This window comes from Babesia bovis, chromosome 3 (genome assembly GCF_000165395.2).
Source record: "Babesia bovis T2Bo chromosome 3, whole genome shotgun sequence".
NCBI lineage: Eukaryota > Apicomplexa > Aconoidasida > Piroplasmida > Babesiidae > Babesia > Babesia bovis.
Genome location: NC_010575.1, coordinates 986,253 through 1,002,466, shown reverse-complemented (window position 1 = coordinate 1,002,466; position 16,214 = coordinate 986,253). Strand labels below are relative to the sequence as shown.

The following is a 16,214-nucleotide window of genomic DNA, read 5'->3' as shown; positions in this document are numbered from 1 at the left end:
AATTCAAAGGCAATAGTATTGGTATCTAGTAATTCCCAAGAAGAGTTGTGTATGATTACTTACGCATACACACACTGGGACTGTAGCAAGGACCACCAGCGGGTATGCGCGACACTAGGAGGCAATAGACACACACCAGATCCACTGTGCTGTTATTTATCTTAGTTATTAACCGAGCTAGGGTCTATGCAGTAAAGCCCACGTGGTGGCTTTGCACAGAGTGTCCACTGTGCCCACTCTGTACCAATGGATTCCTCAAGGAAAACGTCGAACAGCAGGTCCAGTGGATATAAATCACAGGATGGAAAGAGCCGCTCATACCACGATGACCACAATAGCCCAAATAAAAAGCAACTTACAAGGGTAAACTCCAAGGATGGCTATGGACATAGTGATCGAAACACTAAGAAGGACCACTCTCGGGATAATGCTAGTGAAGCTTCTGTGGAAGTACAGAAAAATGAACCGACCCTGAAGAAGGAGATTGACCTCTCAGTGCCATCCACAGTCGAGAACAACAGTATCATAGAAGGGCTAGCACTGCAGAGACTCTGCGATGAAAAACCTGATATTGACATCCTGGTGACTACATTAATGCAGCTGTATGATTCAATGGATAAACCAGTGGCACAACAAGAGCTCTTAGATAAGATTGAAGTAACGGGACTCCGCTTAAGGGCCAAGCTTGATTCAGATGTTATACGTGCTGCGTGGCGATTTAAGGATGCTATACAACACGCCAGGCATGTAGCAGTTAAACGCCGGTGCCTAAACGACAATGTATGTTAATAGTCTAATACACAGATACCGCAGGTACCGAAGCTTTATCGTAACCTAGAACTTAGTTGCTCTAGACGACTGTGGAATAAGAGTGTCAATGACCATTACGATAAGATGTACAAGGTCATCACTAAAATACCCAGCGTACCACAACTTAAACACCGGCAACAGCAGATTATATCCAGACAGGAGCATATAAAATCACAAATCGCAGCATTGAAGCAACAAATTATCGCACAAAGATCGCAACTGGAAGATATATCAAACATGCTTACTAATACAACGGTGCCCGAGACACCAAGTACCGTGTGAAGTAACACAATTGAACTAGATAATTATTATATAGGTTATTTCACTAACCCAGTAATTTAGTTAAGTACCGTGACCCGGAGTTCAGTAGTAACCGCTTGTAAAAGCTGTCAACACAAGACACCGATGACATCATGTCAACGTCGTCCAACTTAACGGGTGGAGCTGATATTACATGCCAACCTGAAGAGCGTAGAAAATTATGCTTCATGCGAGTTGGGCCCGTTAACATAGGTTGGCCTAAATGAGTACCATGACAAACACGAGTAAAGTGTAACGGGCCGTCCACCTCCAGGGCTATACGCTCACCACCACCCTCAATGGCAATGTCAATGCTTAGGAGATCCGGAGTCAACAGCTCAACCTTGTGAGGTATCCCCAATCGAACTAGTACATCTGATACGTAGCGTTGACTAGTTGACATCTTCGAGTCGTTATAGCCATAACGCATACTATGCAGTGATGCCAAACATCGATTCAATAATACATCATCAGTGATACCGGAAGCATTTAAACAGCGTAAGATAGTGTAAAGCTGATGTAAATGCGACTTGTGACGCACACCGACATCGGGATTCGATAGGGTCTCATCAATAGCAGCTGATATGCTTGTCAAGTCTAATCCATTAAGTAAGCGGCCACTAACCGCAGCACTCCAGTAGACTCTTATTAAAACATGCCTCTCAACGCCTGGCTGCAACACAAAAGTTAACATCGACCTGAACAAGTCATCTAGAGATAAATCTGAAGCTGTTATAGCCAAGGCCCAGGCGGCTATAGCCGCACTCTCCTGTAATCGCCGAGGGTACCCATCACTGCCATCAGCCATGTGACGACACAGGTACTCGTGGTACCGCTTTGCCAGTACCTCCAGAAGTGGGCCGTGATATATCCGATTGTCACCGATAAACTTGAAGTACCTACACCATAGCCGAGGTGACTCACCGATGGTGTACAGTTGGTTGCGATAAATGTGATCCGTAATCTTCACAAAAAAATCATCATCTACATTGTCAAACTTGCTCAATAAGTACAAAACACGACCTAATATCATTGCACTGTTGATATCACCCAAGGAATCCAACAGCTTCTTACGTAATAGGTCTCTCAACTCAATATCTGCCAGGTTAGCGCTATGTAAACGTTCCATGTACCCGCACATAGTGTATAAACTAAGCCGGTCATGGTTATCCCGGACATAACGAAACAAATGTGTTATACCCGCCTCTGAACACTCATGGTCCCGGGGTTCAGCATTAGCTAGAGTTGTACTATTAGGTCTAATATGACGTAATGGCTGCTTGGAACTGGATACACTAGATAAACGCCTTAGATTGGCAAGATTAAAACAGGAGTACAATGCCATATTAAAAGTGGAATGGAGCACCTGGGAACAGTAGTCAACGACATATTGTGAGTAAAGAGTACCATAGACTACAGAAATAAATACAATGTGTGTAACATGTGGAGTGTCTATTGGCCCAATGTGGTCACTAAGAAGTAATAGTACAATAATTGGAAAGTACAACACACTGTCTAGCGTTTTAACATAGGAATCTAGATGGAAACGGTCAAATAGACTGGATTTAGGATAATCCTCTAACACGCAGCGCGCGCACACACATGATGCAGGAGTATACGCGCATATGTACGCCAGGTACAGCTAGTTAAATCGACACCCTACATAAACTAGGAATCTTTATATTATTACCAAAAGTTTATTTATTACCCTGCCCCCTATCCCCATACCAAGGTGACACATAGGAGACAAGTGTCACATATGACTCAAGAATATCACTTCATATCGTAAAAAAGGACCCCAAACTCCATCAAACACTGATACTAACATTTGTAATTGGTTACTGCACTGTTATCACGCTTGTGGTACACATATCACTTACACATTCCCCTGAGAAATACTTTATCAAATACATCATGGCGTAAGTTTACCGTGAATTGTATTTGCATAAAACATTATACAGACTCTCTCCAAATGTTTTGTGGGCACAAACCGATGATGCACTTCTTCTTACTGTAGAATTGCCAGAAGAAAAGGATACCGTTATCAACCTCGATAACAACGCATTGAAGATAGCCGGTAAGAAGGAAGGCAAGGATTATGAATGCACCATCAACTTCTACAAACCCATCAAGGCCAGTGAAGCCCTGAAGGCCAATGATAGGTTCCTAAGGTTCAAGTTACCCAAGGATGAAAATGAAAAGTGGCCGTCACTAAACAACGATGGCAAGAAGCATTGGATCAAAATCGACTGGAACAGATGGATTGATTCAGACGCTGAGGATAATGAAACCAATGTCATACAGGATGACTTCGATATGTCTAAATTCGGACCATTCGGTAACATGGGAGGTTACCCAGGAATGGGTGATGATGATGACGACTTCATGGACGACGAGGAACATGAATGCTGCGAACAAAGTGAATGCGCTTGTGATGACTGCGAATGTGATACCATTTGCAAGTGCGGCGCAGACTGTGAATGTGAAAACTGCAGCTGTGTAAAGGAATGCAAATGCGACGGCGAGGTACCGGTAGAGAAGGTAGAAGATACCAAGAAACCATGCGACTGCTGCGATAATTGTACCTGCGGAGATAACTGCCAATGCACACCCGAAAACAAATGCAGCGAAAAGTGTTCATGCCCAGGAAAGTAAAATGAACATATAGGCAGTGACACTATTAAGCAGGGCTATTTGGCAAAATAGATAACATTGTCTGCCCGTGTCAATATTTGAATCAGACATTTCATTAAATCTTGCATTTATTAGTTGTACATACGATGGAAGCCATCTAATTACCCATGTGTAGCTCTGGTGGAATCACTAGTACTCCGAAAAACCACCAAGAGCGCACACAACCCAGAAATAACACTACACCCTGGATGCTGATGTCCTTATGTAGCAATTGTGTCACAATAAACTCTAACTTCCCATGAGGAAATTAGCATCCCTGGTATCAACGGATGACAGGCGCGGAGCCCCCACCATAATAAGACCAACAGCAAAAGTGACATTAAAACCCACACCAATAGGAACAACCCATATAAAATCATCATCTATTAAATATAACTTAATATAGATATAGTTTCATAACGAGGTAAACACTGATTATACAAGATGAAGCTCAATTTGGCGAACCCGTTCACCAATATGCAAAGGACTATGGAGATAGATGATGAAAAAAAGCTACTCCCATTCTATGAAAAACGTATGGGAACCGAAGTACCAGGTGATTCCCTAGGTGAAGAGTTCAAGGGATACGTTTTCAAAATATCGGGTGGTAACGACAAACAGGGTTTTCCAATGATGCAGGGTGTTCTCACAACTAGCCGTGTTAGGTTGCTATTAAGAAAAGGTATGAAATGCTATCGCCCTAGAAGAACCGGTGAAATGCGTCGTAAGTCAGTTCGTGGCTGCATCGCTTCACCCGACCTCTCCATCCTCAACCTGGTAGTTGTCAAGAGAGGACCACAGGATATCCCCGGACTCACCGATGGTGAAAGGCCACGCAGATTGGGACCTAAGCGTGCTTCTAAGATCCGTAAACTGTTCAACCTCGGCCCACAGGATGATGTGCGTAAGTACGTTATTAGACGTAAGGTCGAAGGACGCAACAAAACCAGAGCACCAAAGATCCAGAGATTGGTAACTCCCCAAAGAATCCAACGTAAGCGCAGGCGCATAGCGCTTCGCATCAAGCGTGAGCAGACATCGCGAGCTAACATGAAGGCGTATTACAAGATGATGGAGGAGTACAAACAGTCCAAACGCTCCAAGGGTGAAGGATCACCAGCTGCCGCCGCAGCGTAAGCAACTCTACAAGCTGTGATGTGTTTGTAACTATATAAGCATGCCGACGGGATATTTACATATAAGTATCATTTCGCGACCTAAGTACCATCGATGTGGAATACGTTGTTAGATATAGATCAACACTGGGACCATATTGTCTATGACTGTCGTAACCAGGCTGACCTATGTCTTTCTACGGTGAATGCCATATTGATGCATATGGTCAGTAGCGTGATATACGCATAGATACTGGGTAAATGCAGGTGGATTCCTAAGCTCGTGATTGACATGAGCCAGGATCATCTAACCCAACATATATACTCAAGGCATGATATAAGTCTATAAACACATTTTAATTCTAATACACAATGCAAATAGACCCGTAAAAATGAGTTCCACGTCATCTAAGCCCTTACCATCTCGTATGTAAGTGTAGATAGCGCGAGTCGGTGTATACATAACGCTGCAGGATGCTTCAAATACTGAAGCAAAAGAGAACTAACGCGCATCTAGGATATTCGCTACTAAAAAGAAAGAGTGATGCTTTAGCATCGAAGTTCAGAAAGCTACTTAAGGATACCATACAGGTACGCAGCCGTAGCAACACACAAATGGTTTCCAGGGCAAGGAAAAGGTGATAGAGGGATTTAACGAAGCGTCGTACGCACTCTCTAATGCCGTGTGGTCAGCAGGAGATTTCAAATCACTGGTAGTGGAATCTGTAGGTAGATCTGCCGTTACACTGCGAGTACGCACGGAAAATGTAGCCGGAGTGATCATACCACACTTTGAATTAAAAATCGACCCTACAGTCGATGTTATCGCAAACATTGGATTAACAACCGGTGGACATGTTATACATTCCGTGAAAACAGCACATCTAGAGTTCTTGGAAACCCTGGCTGAACTGGCATCACTCCAGGTAAAATTGTGTTTATCCTGTTACATACTATAGGTATCCTTCATGATGCTGGAGCAGGAAATTAAAATGACAAACAGGCGTGTAAACGCACTTGATAATGTAGGTTGCGCAAATGAGTATCTATATCTATCAGCTGGTAATACCGACAATCGACAACAACCTGGAGTACATCAAGCGTGAATTAGATGAACTAGAACGTGAAGAGTTCTATAGGTATGGCCCAGGTATTCCTAGATAATACATATAGACTGAAAATGGTGCGCAACATGAACCAAGATGATGATATCCCAAAACGGGCGTCAACGGATTCACAAGATGTACACGAAACTGGCCAATCCGAGCCACAGACAATATTCGAGTCAGTAGATGAAGATATCGTTGTTTAGACTATGTAATCAATGGATGTTGCACAATACGAAGATGTCGCCCAAACATAAAACATAGCTACGTAATTAATAATTACATAAGTAGTACGATTAAACCTTGAAACCACAAGACTTCCTGCGACCACGGGCCTTCTCGAACTTGCGACCCTTGGAGCGCACGTAAGGCTTAGTGGATGATCCGGGAGTACCAGGAGCACGACCAAAGTGCTTCTCAGCCTCACGGGCCTTAGTGGGACCACGTAAAAGAGTGCAGTTAGTTCCAGTTGGAGCACGAGATATCAACTCGTCAAAAGTAATAATCTCACCACCGGCCTTCAATAAACGAGCACGTGCCTTCTCAGTAACACGGAGAGCACAAACACTCAACTTGGGTACCTCAGTCACACGAATGTCATCTGAAACAATGTGAAAGCATTAAACAAATGCATTTTTATACTGGAGAAATCAGTAAGTTCTACCCTCTCCAGAAATGTCAGAAGACCGTCGCGATATAGTAGAAACAAACATCATCATGCTTTTCTCAATATAAAAAAAATTCAGACACATCAACAATAATAGTGACTTACCTGTGATGGTACCAACAATAACAGCAGTAGTGTGCTCCCTGCCTTTCATGTGCTTAGTAAGCTTCGATAGGGACATTGGGCACTTAAAGCGACGAGGCATAATCAAACGCTTCAAGATCGTACGGTTGAATTTACTTTGTGTTCTACGTGCCAACAGCTTGTAGGAATTGACCAATAACTGCAAATAAGGGTCCTGGCTAACCAAAGCCTTACGGCCTGGCTTCTTGACACGGCCACCCTTCTCCAAATCAATACCCTGGAATAATATGACGATACACAAACAACAAATCACTTACCATATTGAATAAATATGCGAATTACCCTGTTTCAGGCAGAAACTATATGAGTGAAACCTCTGAAAACGTTAAAGAAGGACATTTATCGCGACCACCCCACTTATGGGATGGAGCCGAACCAACAGGCTCCAATGACCATTAAAATATACAGCACAATACAACTATTTTTCATACACATCATATACATATCGATCCAGGGCCAAGGTATTTACTAATAGGAACCATTGTGTACTAATGTGTGATAAATTGGCACAATATATACAGACAACCGATGTTGTGTTTCGATCTCACTATCATGGGTATTCCTATTGTAATACATTCTAGTTTCAAATGGTTCTCGGTATAAGACTATATGTAGAAGTTACGTCTACTAGTCGATGTGTACCGATCCTTTTTTACAGCCTTGTGATATATATCCCAAAGAATCTGGTACAATAATCCGTAATTTTAATGATATTTCGTATATGTGATAATTTCTATAACCTGTATAACCTACAATGGGTTGATGATTACTGACAAGATCTATAATGGCCGTTGATCTACCTGTCTAAAAATGTTCTATAGGTTATTTATGCATTTCTATTGTAATGGCCTTGATTATATACTAACATTATATGGATGTAACTTTTTATTATTGTATATCGCAAAATACTGGGTTTTTTAAGACAAAAATAGCTTAATGTCACAAGAAGTTTCTAGTTAAATTATCTGTTTCCTATAACGATTTGACGTTGTTTGTTTACTGTATACACTTGTAATAAGTGCTATTTTAATTTATATTGATGAAAAAATTTTTTATCGACAACACGAGGTATCAACTCTAGGATGCCTATGAATCCAGATCACCACTTATTGCCCAGCAAAATTAAATGCAAGAAACATTAAATAAGTATTATTACACCGACAAGCGCATGTATCTGTGTTGTGCTAACTAGCCATTTTTTGTAGATTACAAAAAGTCAAAATGTCATTTTTGCCAGATTTACACGATATAAAAATATGAAACAGCTTCTGTAGATATCATAATCATATGACCCATCATTGATCATTATTTCACATTTTTCGGTGGTCAAAATAACATGATTCAATCTACTGCTGCAGGTACGAGTAGCGTTATATATTCCACGCATCGGGGTATTTATAAAATTTTACCGTTAAGATTTCATGCCCTATATAGTACATGTCAGGCCGTTAGCAACATCACTTCATGATTTCCGTGAAGTCCAACCCTTGAAATCTGTATGGCCATTATTGCCATCTGTTCATATTCGAAGCAAAGCAGCTTATATGATGACTGCATATGAACCAATGCAATCATCTAATGGATTGCTAGGGTTGTAAAATAAGTGCTGAAACTAGCACATATACACCTATGGGTGGCTATCGCATCGATTGCACTCAGCTGTGGATTTGCAAATCGACATAATCGCAACTGTATTGGTATGGCTTGACATTGGCAACATATATCAACACTAAGTCATCACGAAGTGAATCATATGTATCTTCTGGACGGAGGAAAAAGATGTTTCAGTGTACCTTCTGACGGTGCTCCCACGGGTACGTCGTACACGCTCATTGATTTTTTTGTGTTGTATCGTGAATATCGACGTCACTCAGAAATTGGAATGGATTATACAAATTGTTGGTGATCTGCACAACCAATATAGTAACTATGAGTCAACGTTACTTAAGCGCTGTAACACAGCAGGACTCAACAGATAACATAATGCAGTGAAGGGAATATATATTCCAATCTTCTATATTAAGTGCTAAATGCATATTAATATCCAAATTGCTCTATTGGCAAGAATAAAAATCTATAAATGCAGTGCGTTTGTCAAATCTTGAAATGACGAGTAACAAGCTACTTTTCGTGAAACTTGATGCTAAGATGGGATATACGCTATAACTATTTAAATGAAGTCTTAAGAAGCTACATTAGGATATGTTCAGCTTTAGTATATGATCATATGTATACTGTACGCATGACATTACTCCTCTTCTCTGTCAAAGGTTAAACTCCGAAATGACAGCATATATATACAAGGAACTACCGCCGGGAAACGCGTATCGTCATAGACATTGCGCGATTGGAGTCGTTCGATTCTCCCCCGGCATTTCAACGCCATTTGGCGTGAAGCAACATTGAACAACCGAACACATGTGTTTGATTGATTTATCCAGATATGGGTTGATTAATATCGACCTATAACTGATACCTACGAACAATAACCAACTGAAACGAATTTTAATCAATCATATCACATGTACAATGCAAATATATAGTAAAATCTGCATTTATCAATAGTTACACTTACATATATTATATAAAATATGAACATAGTTAGTCTATCAATTTTATTAAAGACAAAAAATGTCCTCAGTAGTCAAGAGAAGGCCTAGTTCTAGAGAACAATGCACGCTCCGACTTCTGAATGAAAGGCTGAGGCCTAAGGATAGGGAACTTCAGCTTGGGGTTGTGCAACTGGGTTGTACGCGTCCTGCGGCAGTCAGCGTCAGCGATCTGGCGTGCACGAATAATCTGAATGCAACTGGCACGAGCATGGTCACGACCAGCCATCTCACCATACATCTGAGAAATAGCACCAGTCAAAGTAGTGTCACGGTACTCCTTGTACATGTTGTGAGTACCAGTACGACACTCGTAACGCAACAACACACCATAGTTCTTAGCTTGAGTTGGCTTGACCTCATTCAACACATTGCAAGCCAAGATCTCACCACCAGACCTCTTAGCCTTCTGCAACTTACGCATAAAGTACCAGAAACGACCCTTAGCAAGTACCGAATTCTTAGCGAAAATGTTCATACGATATATCAAAGGGTTTGGGTTCTTCTTTGAAGGAGCAGCACGACCAACCACGTGGTAGTGAGTTAGGTTCTGCTTAAGCGATGGACGAATCTGAGATCCCTTGGGCTTAGCCATCCTGAATATACGTATTTTCTTGTTAATAAAGCCCGATTAATATTTGGTGTAACGCAAATTGCGTTTTATTGTTAATGTTTACTACAAAAAGCGCGAAAGAACGATGAAACCACCGTTTATCGGCGCCACCCCACCTGACATACACCCATAGTACAAAAGTAGTTAAACAGTTATTACACCTAACTAAAATCACCAAAATCGTTTCATGTACGTTAATGTATCACAATCTTGCGTGTTGTGTAAATCATATTGTCGTAGCTCACCTTTGATTACACAGCACTAACAACACGGTATTCTATATGGTAAATACACATTTAGGACCATTCGTAGGGTGTGATGAACGTTATATTATATATGTAACTATATGTCCTATAAATATGGTATGTACCACTATCGCTATACCATATGCCACTGTCCTTTTTGTTGCCATTGTAGTATAGCCCAGTGATCGTATAATTCTACAAATGGATGCTACAATGATATTTAAAATAGATTTTACGTTAGTGTCCATGCGGTGTAATTGAACTGCTTATCGTTAGTCGCGACGGCGTAGTGTCCAGACATACCAGGTGCCATGCTAGGCAATGACACACATACATATAAAGACATACATCACACCGCATAAAATCAGTAAACTAATATAAACCCATGATAGATAACACTAAACTGGTCTAGAAGATATTACTGTGTTGGGTTATTGTGTGGAAGCATAGCCTGCCGGTAATAAGGAATCACACAATATTTTGACACAGCCTAGCGATTAATTAAAATGGCTCCAATTCAACGTGTTTTCGCTAACTCACTCGTCAGAGGCGTACGCCTTAACAACACCCTAGGAGCACGATTCCTATCACAGGTGCCAAGCTTCCAAAGGAACGATCTAAACAAGACAAATGCAGAAATGCCCAGGTCATACTACCTCCACCAACCAACTGTACAAAACACTTTGTTGACCAATTTCGCCAACAGGGTATGTTTTGTAGCACATGTACCATGACCAGACACACTAGTGTATATAGCATAGAACAACTGTTATGTTTAGTACCCAATTGCACGGGATTATACTAATATATTGTACAGGGAAGTATGAACAGTCTCGCACCATTCAACAACAAATTCGGTGCAAGGTACGATGGAGGAATCGCTACCCTTGGTGCCGCTGTTGCACTCATGTCAGTAGGAGGTGTTGCACAAGGTATCGGTAACCTATTCGCCGCATTGGTCTCCGGAACTGCACGCAACCCATCTATCAAAGATGATCTCTTCACATACACACTTATTGGTATGGGTTTCCTAGAGTTCCTTGGTATTATTTGTGTACTCATGAGTGCCATTATGATGTACTCTTAAACTGAACATTCGATGTCATGCTGGACGAAACGAAGCGTATGATTTAGTAATAACAAAATCTCTAAAGGGAGAAACAAAAAAGCAAACTCTTCAATCATTAATATATAGTGTTCAGCATAAGTACATTGGCAGCTACAGATGACACAACAGGGACGAATGTAGTCTCTTGTCATCTAATAATATACAGTCTATGTATATCTCGCAGTTAGAACTGCCATGTAAACAGTATAGACCAGCACATATCAACTACTAAATAGTGTCATCTCTAGACAAAGGAATCACATATTCACCATTAATGGCCATATCTAGTCGAAATGACAGAATTTCATGAATCAAATGCTACGCATATAGTATTCCCATATCTGTGTATCGACACATGTAATGTAAAGTCTTACGGAATAAACAAGTGTAACAATGAGACATAGTTGCAACGCCATCAATAAACATTCACTAACAACTTCAACACGCCACTATTAAATATACACATTACATACAACATTAGCTCCCATTTTTCTCTTTACTGAAACAAAAGGTTGTTTAAATATTATATTGTACACACCTTATCTAGGTTATTATAGTGGTGCTATGTAACAATCAAACGGCATCCAAAAAAATAATGTAGAATTTATATATGAATTATTAACCAACGCTCTGTACATACACGGATAGAAGAGCGTTATATACATAGCTGTAACAAAACGTTCACAGTAAACATCGGTATATCGAATTACATTATATACGAATTAACACCATCCACAATGAGCGATCCGCCAGTGTACCAGCATCCTAGCTCGCGCAATTCGCTCGATCTACTGAGCGATATATTCAGAAATGAAGACGCATCAATGCTTATACAAGCATATCCAATGGAAGTTGTCAAAAGGGTAGCTACCGAAATATCGCAATTCCTAGCTGAATTCACGCATCATGCCAAGGAATATAGAGATACGCAACTATTCTCCCCGGGAGATACCAAAAAACTATTCAAGTGCAAACTACTAATGGATTACTACGCATTGTGCTATATCATGGCATCAAAGAACTTTTACCTCTACAATACGCATCGCCTAAATTTGATAAAGGAAATGGCAATAACCTATAACGGACTCTATGACGTTATACCAATGAATATTATAGAACGACTGTCTGATCAGGAGGCAACGTACCTAAGGGACACCTGTAATGAGATCATCAAAACGCCACTACCATTCCGAGCAAAACGATATAGTATAGTCGCCGTACTAAAGGATATAGTAACGGATGATATAGCAGATAGAAACAATCCATATATGAAGTACTATGCTAAAGGAATGAAACTAACAATACCGACCGATCTTGCGGAAATGTTAATACACTCCAACTGGATCAAAATAATCAAGACCAACCTATAAAATATAGGATGTATATAACTTTTAAAATGCCACAGTGGATAATATACGGAAAAACTGCATTAAACGAGAGTTATACAATCAAAAACGATTTGATCAATTGTATGCTTTTAAAATGCAATACGATATCGCAACTATCATATTGATACTGGAAGGTGGCAATGATGACAGCTGTGGCCACGACGAGATAACTGGTTTGAAGCCAAAAGCATACCACAACCAGTAAGAGATAATACAGTCTCTATCCAGCCACTAGCCACAAAATGGCTTATAACAACCAAGATTATCCCGGAAATCCCGATTGCTACGAACTTTACCTTACCACCTTTGCGATAGTTAACAACAATGGCCAATGTGCCCAAAATAACGACACACACAACCTCAATCTATATTCAGTGTACATAAAAACGAAAGTAAACGTACGATGTGGAAGGAAGTTTTGTACGCATTTAAGCCATTAAATATATCCAGCACACCAAATAGAGCTATCAAAGCAGGGAGTACGATACAGTCTAACAAACATAGCAGCGCAGCGTAATTCAGTAAAAACTCCCAAACCTTGTATAATCTGTTATTATTCACCAACAAAAAGAAAACAACATACCGCGATTTTACCTCGATATGAGGATTCTCAGAGAGTACAAGTGAATTTAAATCAAGACCCTCCATAACATGAAATAGTAAAATGATGAGCCGTAATAGTGTTTAGTGACCTACGCGAATACGCGACGCTGAACGGCGCGTTCATTCACCTGAATGAAACATCTGGGCACCAAATTTCACAGTACACCAGATAGGTAAAAACCAAATATACACACGCTCAATATATATTTAATGTGTATTCACTGCACCAAAAATGAAGTGAATGTGCGAGCAAATAATGCCCAAAAAGAACATATGTGCACGTTTAGGACATGGGACAACATCAGATAATATGGGCAACTACACCCATGAAAACTAGCACATAAGGAGCATTAAAAGGTACAAAGCCGTACGTCTCGACCAGCCATCTTATGCGGCACGTGAAAATAAGGCAATAATTATTCCACGATGCTAACTATGGGGTGGACAAATAAAACATAAAAATATCAATATAAATCGCACTAATCTTTAGCATTTTTCAAAGGGAAAATATAGAAACCTGACTTATATTTACGTCAACAATTTTAGATTTAAAAATGGCCAAGGAAATCAAGAAGACTAAGAAGGAAAGTAAGTACCCAGCCTATGATGTCAATTTTTGCTACTTCCGAATTTGTGACGAAAGTACACCAATCGAAGCTGAGGCATTTTCGTAGTTATATTTTGTGTCACTGTACTAATGTAAATCTCAGGCACCGCTGTTGTGGAAGGACGCGCCACTGCTGCCAAAGCAAGCAAACCAAAAAAGACAGATAAGAAACGTTCATGGTTTTCCTTCGGAACTAAAGAAAGTGAATCTAGTAGTGATGATGAACCAACACCCACACCTCAAGTAGAAGAACCAGTAACTATCAAAATACCCGCACCCGAATCTTCAAGCTCCGAATCTGACAGTGAATTGGAGGTTGTCCCCAAGACCCAACCAGCCAAACCAGCCCCGAAGAAACGTGCTGTTGCTGAGTCCACGGTTGCGTCAAAGGGTAAACCCAAGCCCACCGCACAACAAAAAACTGTTAAGACACCAGCAAAGAAACAGCAGAAGCCTACTGCGGGTACTAAAGAAGTAGTACCAACGAAGACACCTGCCAAAGTAGCACCAGTTAAAGATGATTCCGATTCGGAAACTGATGAATCAAGCGATGAAGAAATTCAACCTACTAAATCCATGCCACTCAAGGATGACTCGGACTCAGAAGAGGACACTTCAAGTGATGAGGAGATGGCCAATGAGAAACCAGTACCAGTTGATGATGACTCGGATTCCGAAGAGGACGATGAATCAAGTGATGATGATGTAATTGTTGCCAAACCAGCACCCAAAACTTCGAAGGTAGCGCATATCAAGGATGATTCCGACTCCGATGATTCTTCTTCCAGCGATGACGAAATTGTACCGATAGCTGTCACCAAGAAATCAGGTGTACTCTCAGGGGCTAAGAAAGATGACGATAGTGATTCTGATGACTCTTCAGATGAGGATTCCGATGATGATAGTGATTCAGACGATTCCTCAGAGGATGAAGACTCTGACGAAGATAGCGATTCTGATGACTCATCTGACGATGAATCTACATCGGACGATAGCGTTAAACCTGAACCATCAAACAAGATGGATGTCGATGACGACGAATCATCGGATGAAGAGGAGGATTCTTCCGAAGATGAGGCAGAAGTAAAGACAGCCGCTATGGTGGATGATGATGAAGATACATCGTCTGAAGAAGAAATGGTCAAGCCTGAACCGGCACCAAAGAAACAAAAGGCGAAGAAACCAGCCGCTACCGAATGTAAGTCTATATTTCATGAAACAGTGTACATATGGCAGGATTCGCTATGATTAAATATTAACGAATGATTTCGTGATTAAACCCATTAGAGTGAAGCGATGAGCAATGCTGCTACACGTGCATAACACTATTGTTACTAAACAGATCTATTTATACAATGATTTGGTTATATTACTTTGCAGCATCCAAGGGCGATAGAAACGAGATTTATTGTGGTGGGCTACCATTCCAAATCACCGAAGAGGAAGTGAAGGAGCTATTCGAAGGTGATTGCGGCCCGGTAGAACGCGTCAATCTGTTACACCGTAAGGGTATCGCTTTCATCACGTTCAAAACCAACGAAGCTGCCGAAAAGGCATTGGAGTACAATGAAACTGCTTATCAAGGACGGAATCTTAGGATTAACATAACAGCAGATCGTGTCAAACCAGAAAAACAAGCAGGATTCGGTAATGACCAAAGTGACATACCCCAAAGTGGAACTGAAGTGTGTATCCGCAACCTGAGCTACAACACTACCGAGGAAACCATGCGTGAGCTTTTCTCAGAGTGTGGTGAAGTCATCCGATGCGTTATTCCCAAATTCGAAGAAAATGGAAAGAGCATGGGAAGGTGCTTCATCGGCTTCACCAGCGAAGAAGCTGCCGCTAGAGCAGTGGAGTATGATAACACAGAAATCGACGGAAGAACAGTAAGCATCCAGTACGCTAGACCAAGAACACCAAGAGGAGAATCGCGTGGAGGACGTGGTGGATTCGGTGGAAACGCTCGTGGACGAGGAGGAATGGGTGGAAGAGGCGGATTTGGTAACAGCCGTGGCGGAAGAGGACGCGGTGGAAGTAGAGGTGGTTTCGGAAATAGCCGTGGAGGTCGTGGTGGATTTGGTGGTGGGTCAGGTGATTTTAAACGCAAAAATGAAAACCCAAACAATATCGAAATTGACCCAAAGAAATCCAAGTCAATCGTATTCGAAGACTCAGATTGAATTGGAGACAACAGACATGACCCAGCTAACAATGAACTAATAA

The 16,214-nt window shown here is 41.1% G+C and overlaps 11 protein-coding genes across 11 annotated transcripts; 7 read left to right on the top strand and 4 right to left on the bottom strand.

Moving 5' to 3' along the window:
* The first annotated feature begins 155 nt into the window (after positions 1-155).
* Positions 156-1,111, top strand: BBOV_III004685 (uncharacterized protein). The gene is made up of 2 exons (XM_051767275.1): positions 156-780; positions 814-1,111. Exons 1-2 carry the CDS (start codon positions 247-249, stop codon positions 1,090-1,092), a joined length of 813 nt encoding a protein of 270 aa, XP_051623712.1. The 5' UTR covers positions 156-246; the 3' UTR covers positions 1,093-1,111.
* A 17-nt stretch (positions 1,112-1,128) lies between these two features.
* Positions 1,129-2,528, bottom strand: BBOV_III004680 (RAP domain family protein). Its single transcript, XM_001611549.2, has one exon. It carries the CDS (start codon positions 2,453-2,455, stop codon positions 1,136-1,138), a length of 1,320 nt encoding a protein of 439 aa, XP_001611599.2. The 5' UTR covers positions 2,456-2,528; the 3' UTR covers positions 1,129-1,135.
* A 359-nt stretch (positions 2,529-2,887) lies between these two features.
* BBOV_III004670 (CS domain family protein) lies at positions 2,888-3,788 on the top strand. The gene is made up of 2 exons (XM_001611548.2): positions 2,888-3,029; positions 3,072-3,788. The coding sequence occupies exons 1-2, from the start codon at positions 3,025-3,027 to the stop codon at positions 3,763-3,765; spliced, it is 699 nt and encodes a 232-aa protein (XP_001611598.1). The 5' UTR covers positions 2,888-3,024; the 3' UTR covers positions 3,766-3,788.
* A 360-nt stretch (positions 3,789-4,148) lies between these two features.
* BBOV_III004660 (putative 40S ribosomal protein S6) lies at positions 4,149-5,003 on the top strand. Its single transcript, XM_001611547.1, has one exon. The coding sequence runs from the start codon at positions 4,228-4,230 to the stop codon at positions 4,918-4,920; it is 693 nt and encodes a 230-aa protein (XP_001611597.1). The 5' UTR covers positions 4,149-4,227; the 3' UTR covers positions 4,921-5,003.
* Positions 5,004-5,251: 248 nt separating this feature from the next.
* Positions 5,252-6,221, top strand: BBOV_III004650 (V-type H+ transporting ATPase subunit D family protein). Its single transcript, XM_001611546.2, has 6 exons — positions 5,252-5,328; positions 5,372-5,489; positions 5,525-5,824; positions 5,858-5,923; positions 5,958-6,037; positions 6,072-6,221. The coding sequence occupies exons 1-6, from the start codon at positions 5,291-5,293 to the stop codon at positions 6,208-6,210; spliced, it is 741 nt and encodes a 246-aa protein (XP_001611596.2). The 5' UTR covers positions 5,252-5,290; the 3' UTR covers positions 6,211-6,221.
* Positions 6,222-6,294: 73 nt separating this feature from the next.
* Positions 6,295-7,107, bottom strand: BBOV_III004640 (putative 60S ribosomal protein L18). Its single transcript, XM_001611545.2, has 3 exons — positions 7,073-7,107; positions 6,777-7,032; positions 6,295-6,605 (listed from the first exon to the last, which is right to left on the bottom strand). The coding sequence occupies exons 1-3, from the start codon at positions 7,073-7,075 to the stop codon at positions 6,301-6,303; spliced, it is 564 nt and encodes a 187-aa protein (XP_001611595.1). The 5' UTR covers positions 7,076-7,107; the 3' UTR covers positions 6,295-6,300.
* A 2,311-nt stretch (positions 7,108-9,418) lies between these two features.
* BBOV_III004630 (putative 60S ribosomal protein L18ae) lies at positions 9,419-10,097 on the bottom strand. Its single transcript, XM_001611544.1, has one exon. It carries the CDS (start codon positions 10,017-10,019, stop codon positions 9,453-9,455), a length of 567 nt encoding a protein of 188 aa, XP_001611594.1. The 5' UTR covers positions 10,020-10,097; the 3' UTR covers positions 9,419-9,452.
* Positions 10,098-10,764: 667 nt separating this feature from the next.
* Positions 10,765-11,440, top strand: BBOV_III004620 (ATP synthase subunit C family protein). Its single transcript, XM_001611543.2, has 2 exons — positions 10,765-10,989; positions 11,100-11,440. The coding sequence occupies exons 1-2, from the start codon at positions 10,789-10,791 to the stop codon at positions 11,367-11,369; spliced, it is 471 nt and encodes a 156-aa protein (XP_001611593.1). The 5' UTR covers positions 10,765-10,788; the 3' UTR covers positions 11,370-11,440.
* A 658-nt stretch (positions 11,441-12,098) lies between these two features.
* On the top strand, positions 12,099-12,770 carry BBOV_III004610 (uncharacterized protein). Its single transcript, XM_001611542.2, has one exon. The coding sequence runs from the start codon at positions 12,128-12,130 to the stop codon at positions 12,758-12,760; it is 633 nt and encodes a 210-aa protein (XP_001611592.1). The 5' UTR covers positions 12,099-12,127; the 3' UTR covers positions 12,761-12,770.
* A 98-nt stretch (positions 12,771-12,868) lies between these two features.
* On the bottom strand, positions 12,869-13,551 carry BBOV_III004600 (MerC mercury resistance family protein). Its single transcript, XM_001611541.2, has 3 exons — positions 13,362-13,551; positions 13,181-13,325; positions 12,869-13,143 (listed from the first exon to the last, which is right to left on the bottom strand). The coding sequence occupies exons 1-3, from the start codon at positions 13,424-13,426 to the stop codon at positions 12,895-12,897; spliced, it is 459 nt and encodes a 152-aa protein (XP_001611591.1). The 5' UTR covers positions 13,427-13,551; the 3' UTR covers positions 12,869-12,894.
* Positions 13,552-13,870: 319 nt separating this feature from the next.
* On the top strand, positions 13,871-16,191 carry BBOV_III004590 (RNA recognition motif domain containing protein). Its single transcript, XM_001611540.2, has 3 exons — positions 13,871-13,969; positions 14,092-15,186; positions 15,369-16,191. Exons 1-3 carry the CDS (start codon positions 13,936-13,938, stop codon positions 16,169-16,171), a joined length of 1,932 nt encoding a protein of 643 aa, XP_001611590.1. The 5' UTR covers positions 13,871-13,935; the 3' UTR covers positions 16,172-16,191.
* The last annotated feature ends 23 nt before the right edge of the window (positions 16,192-16,214 follow it).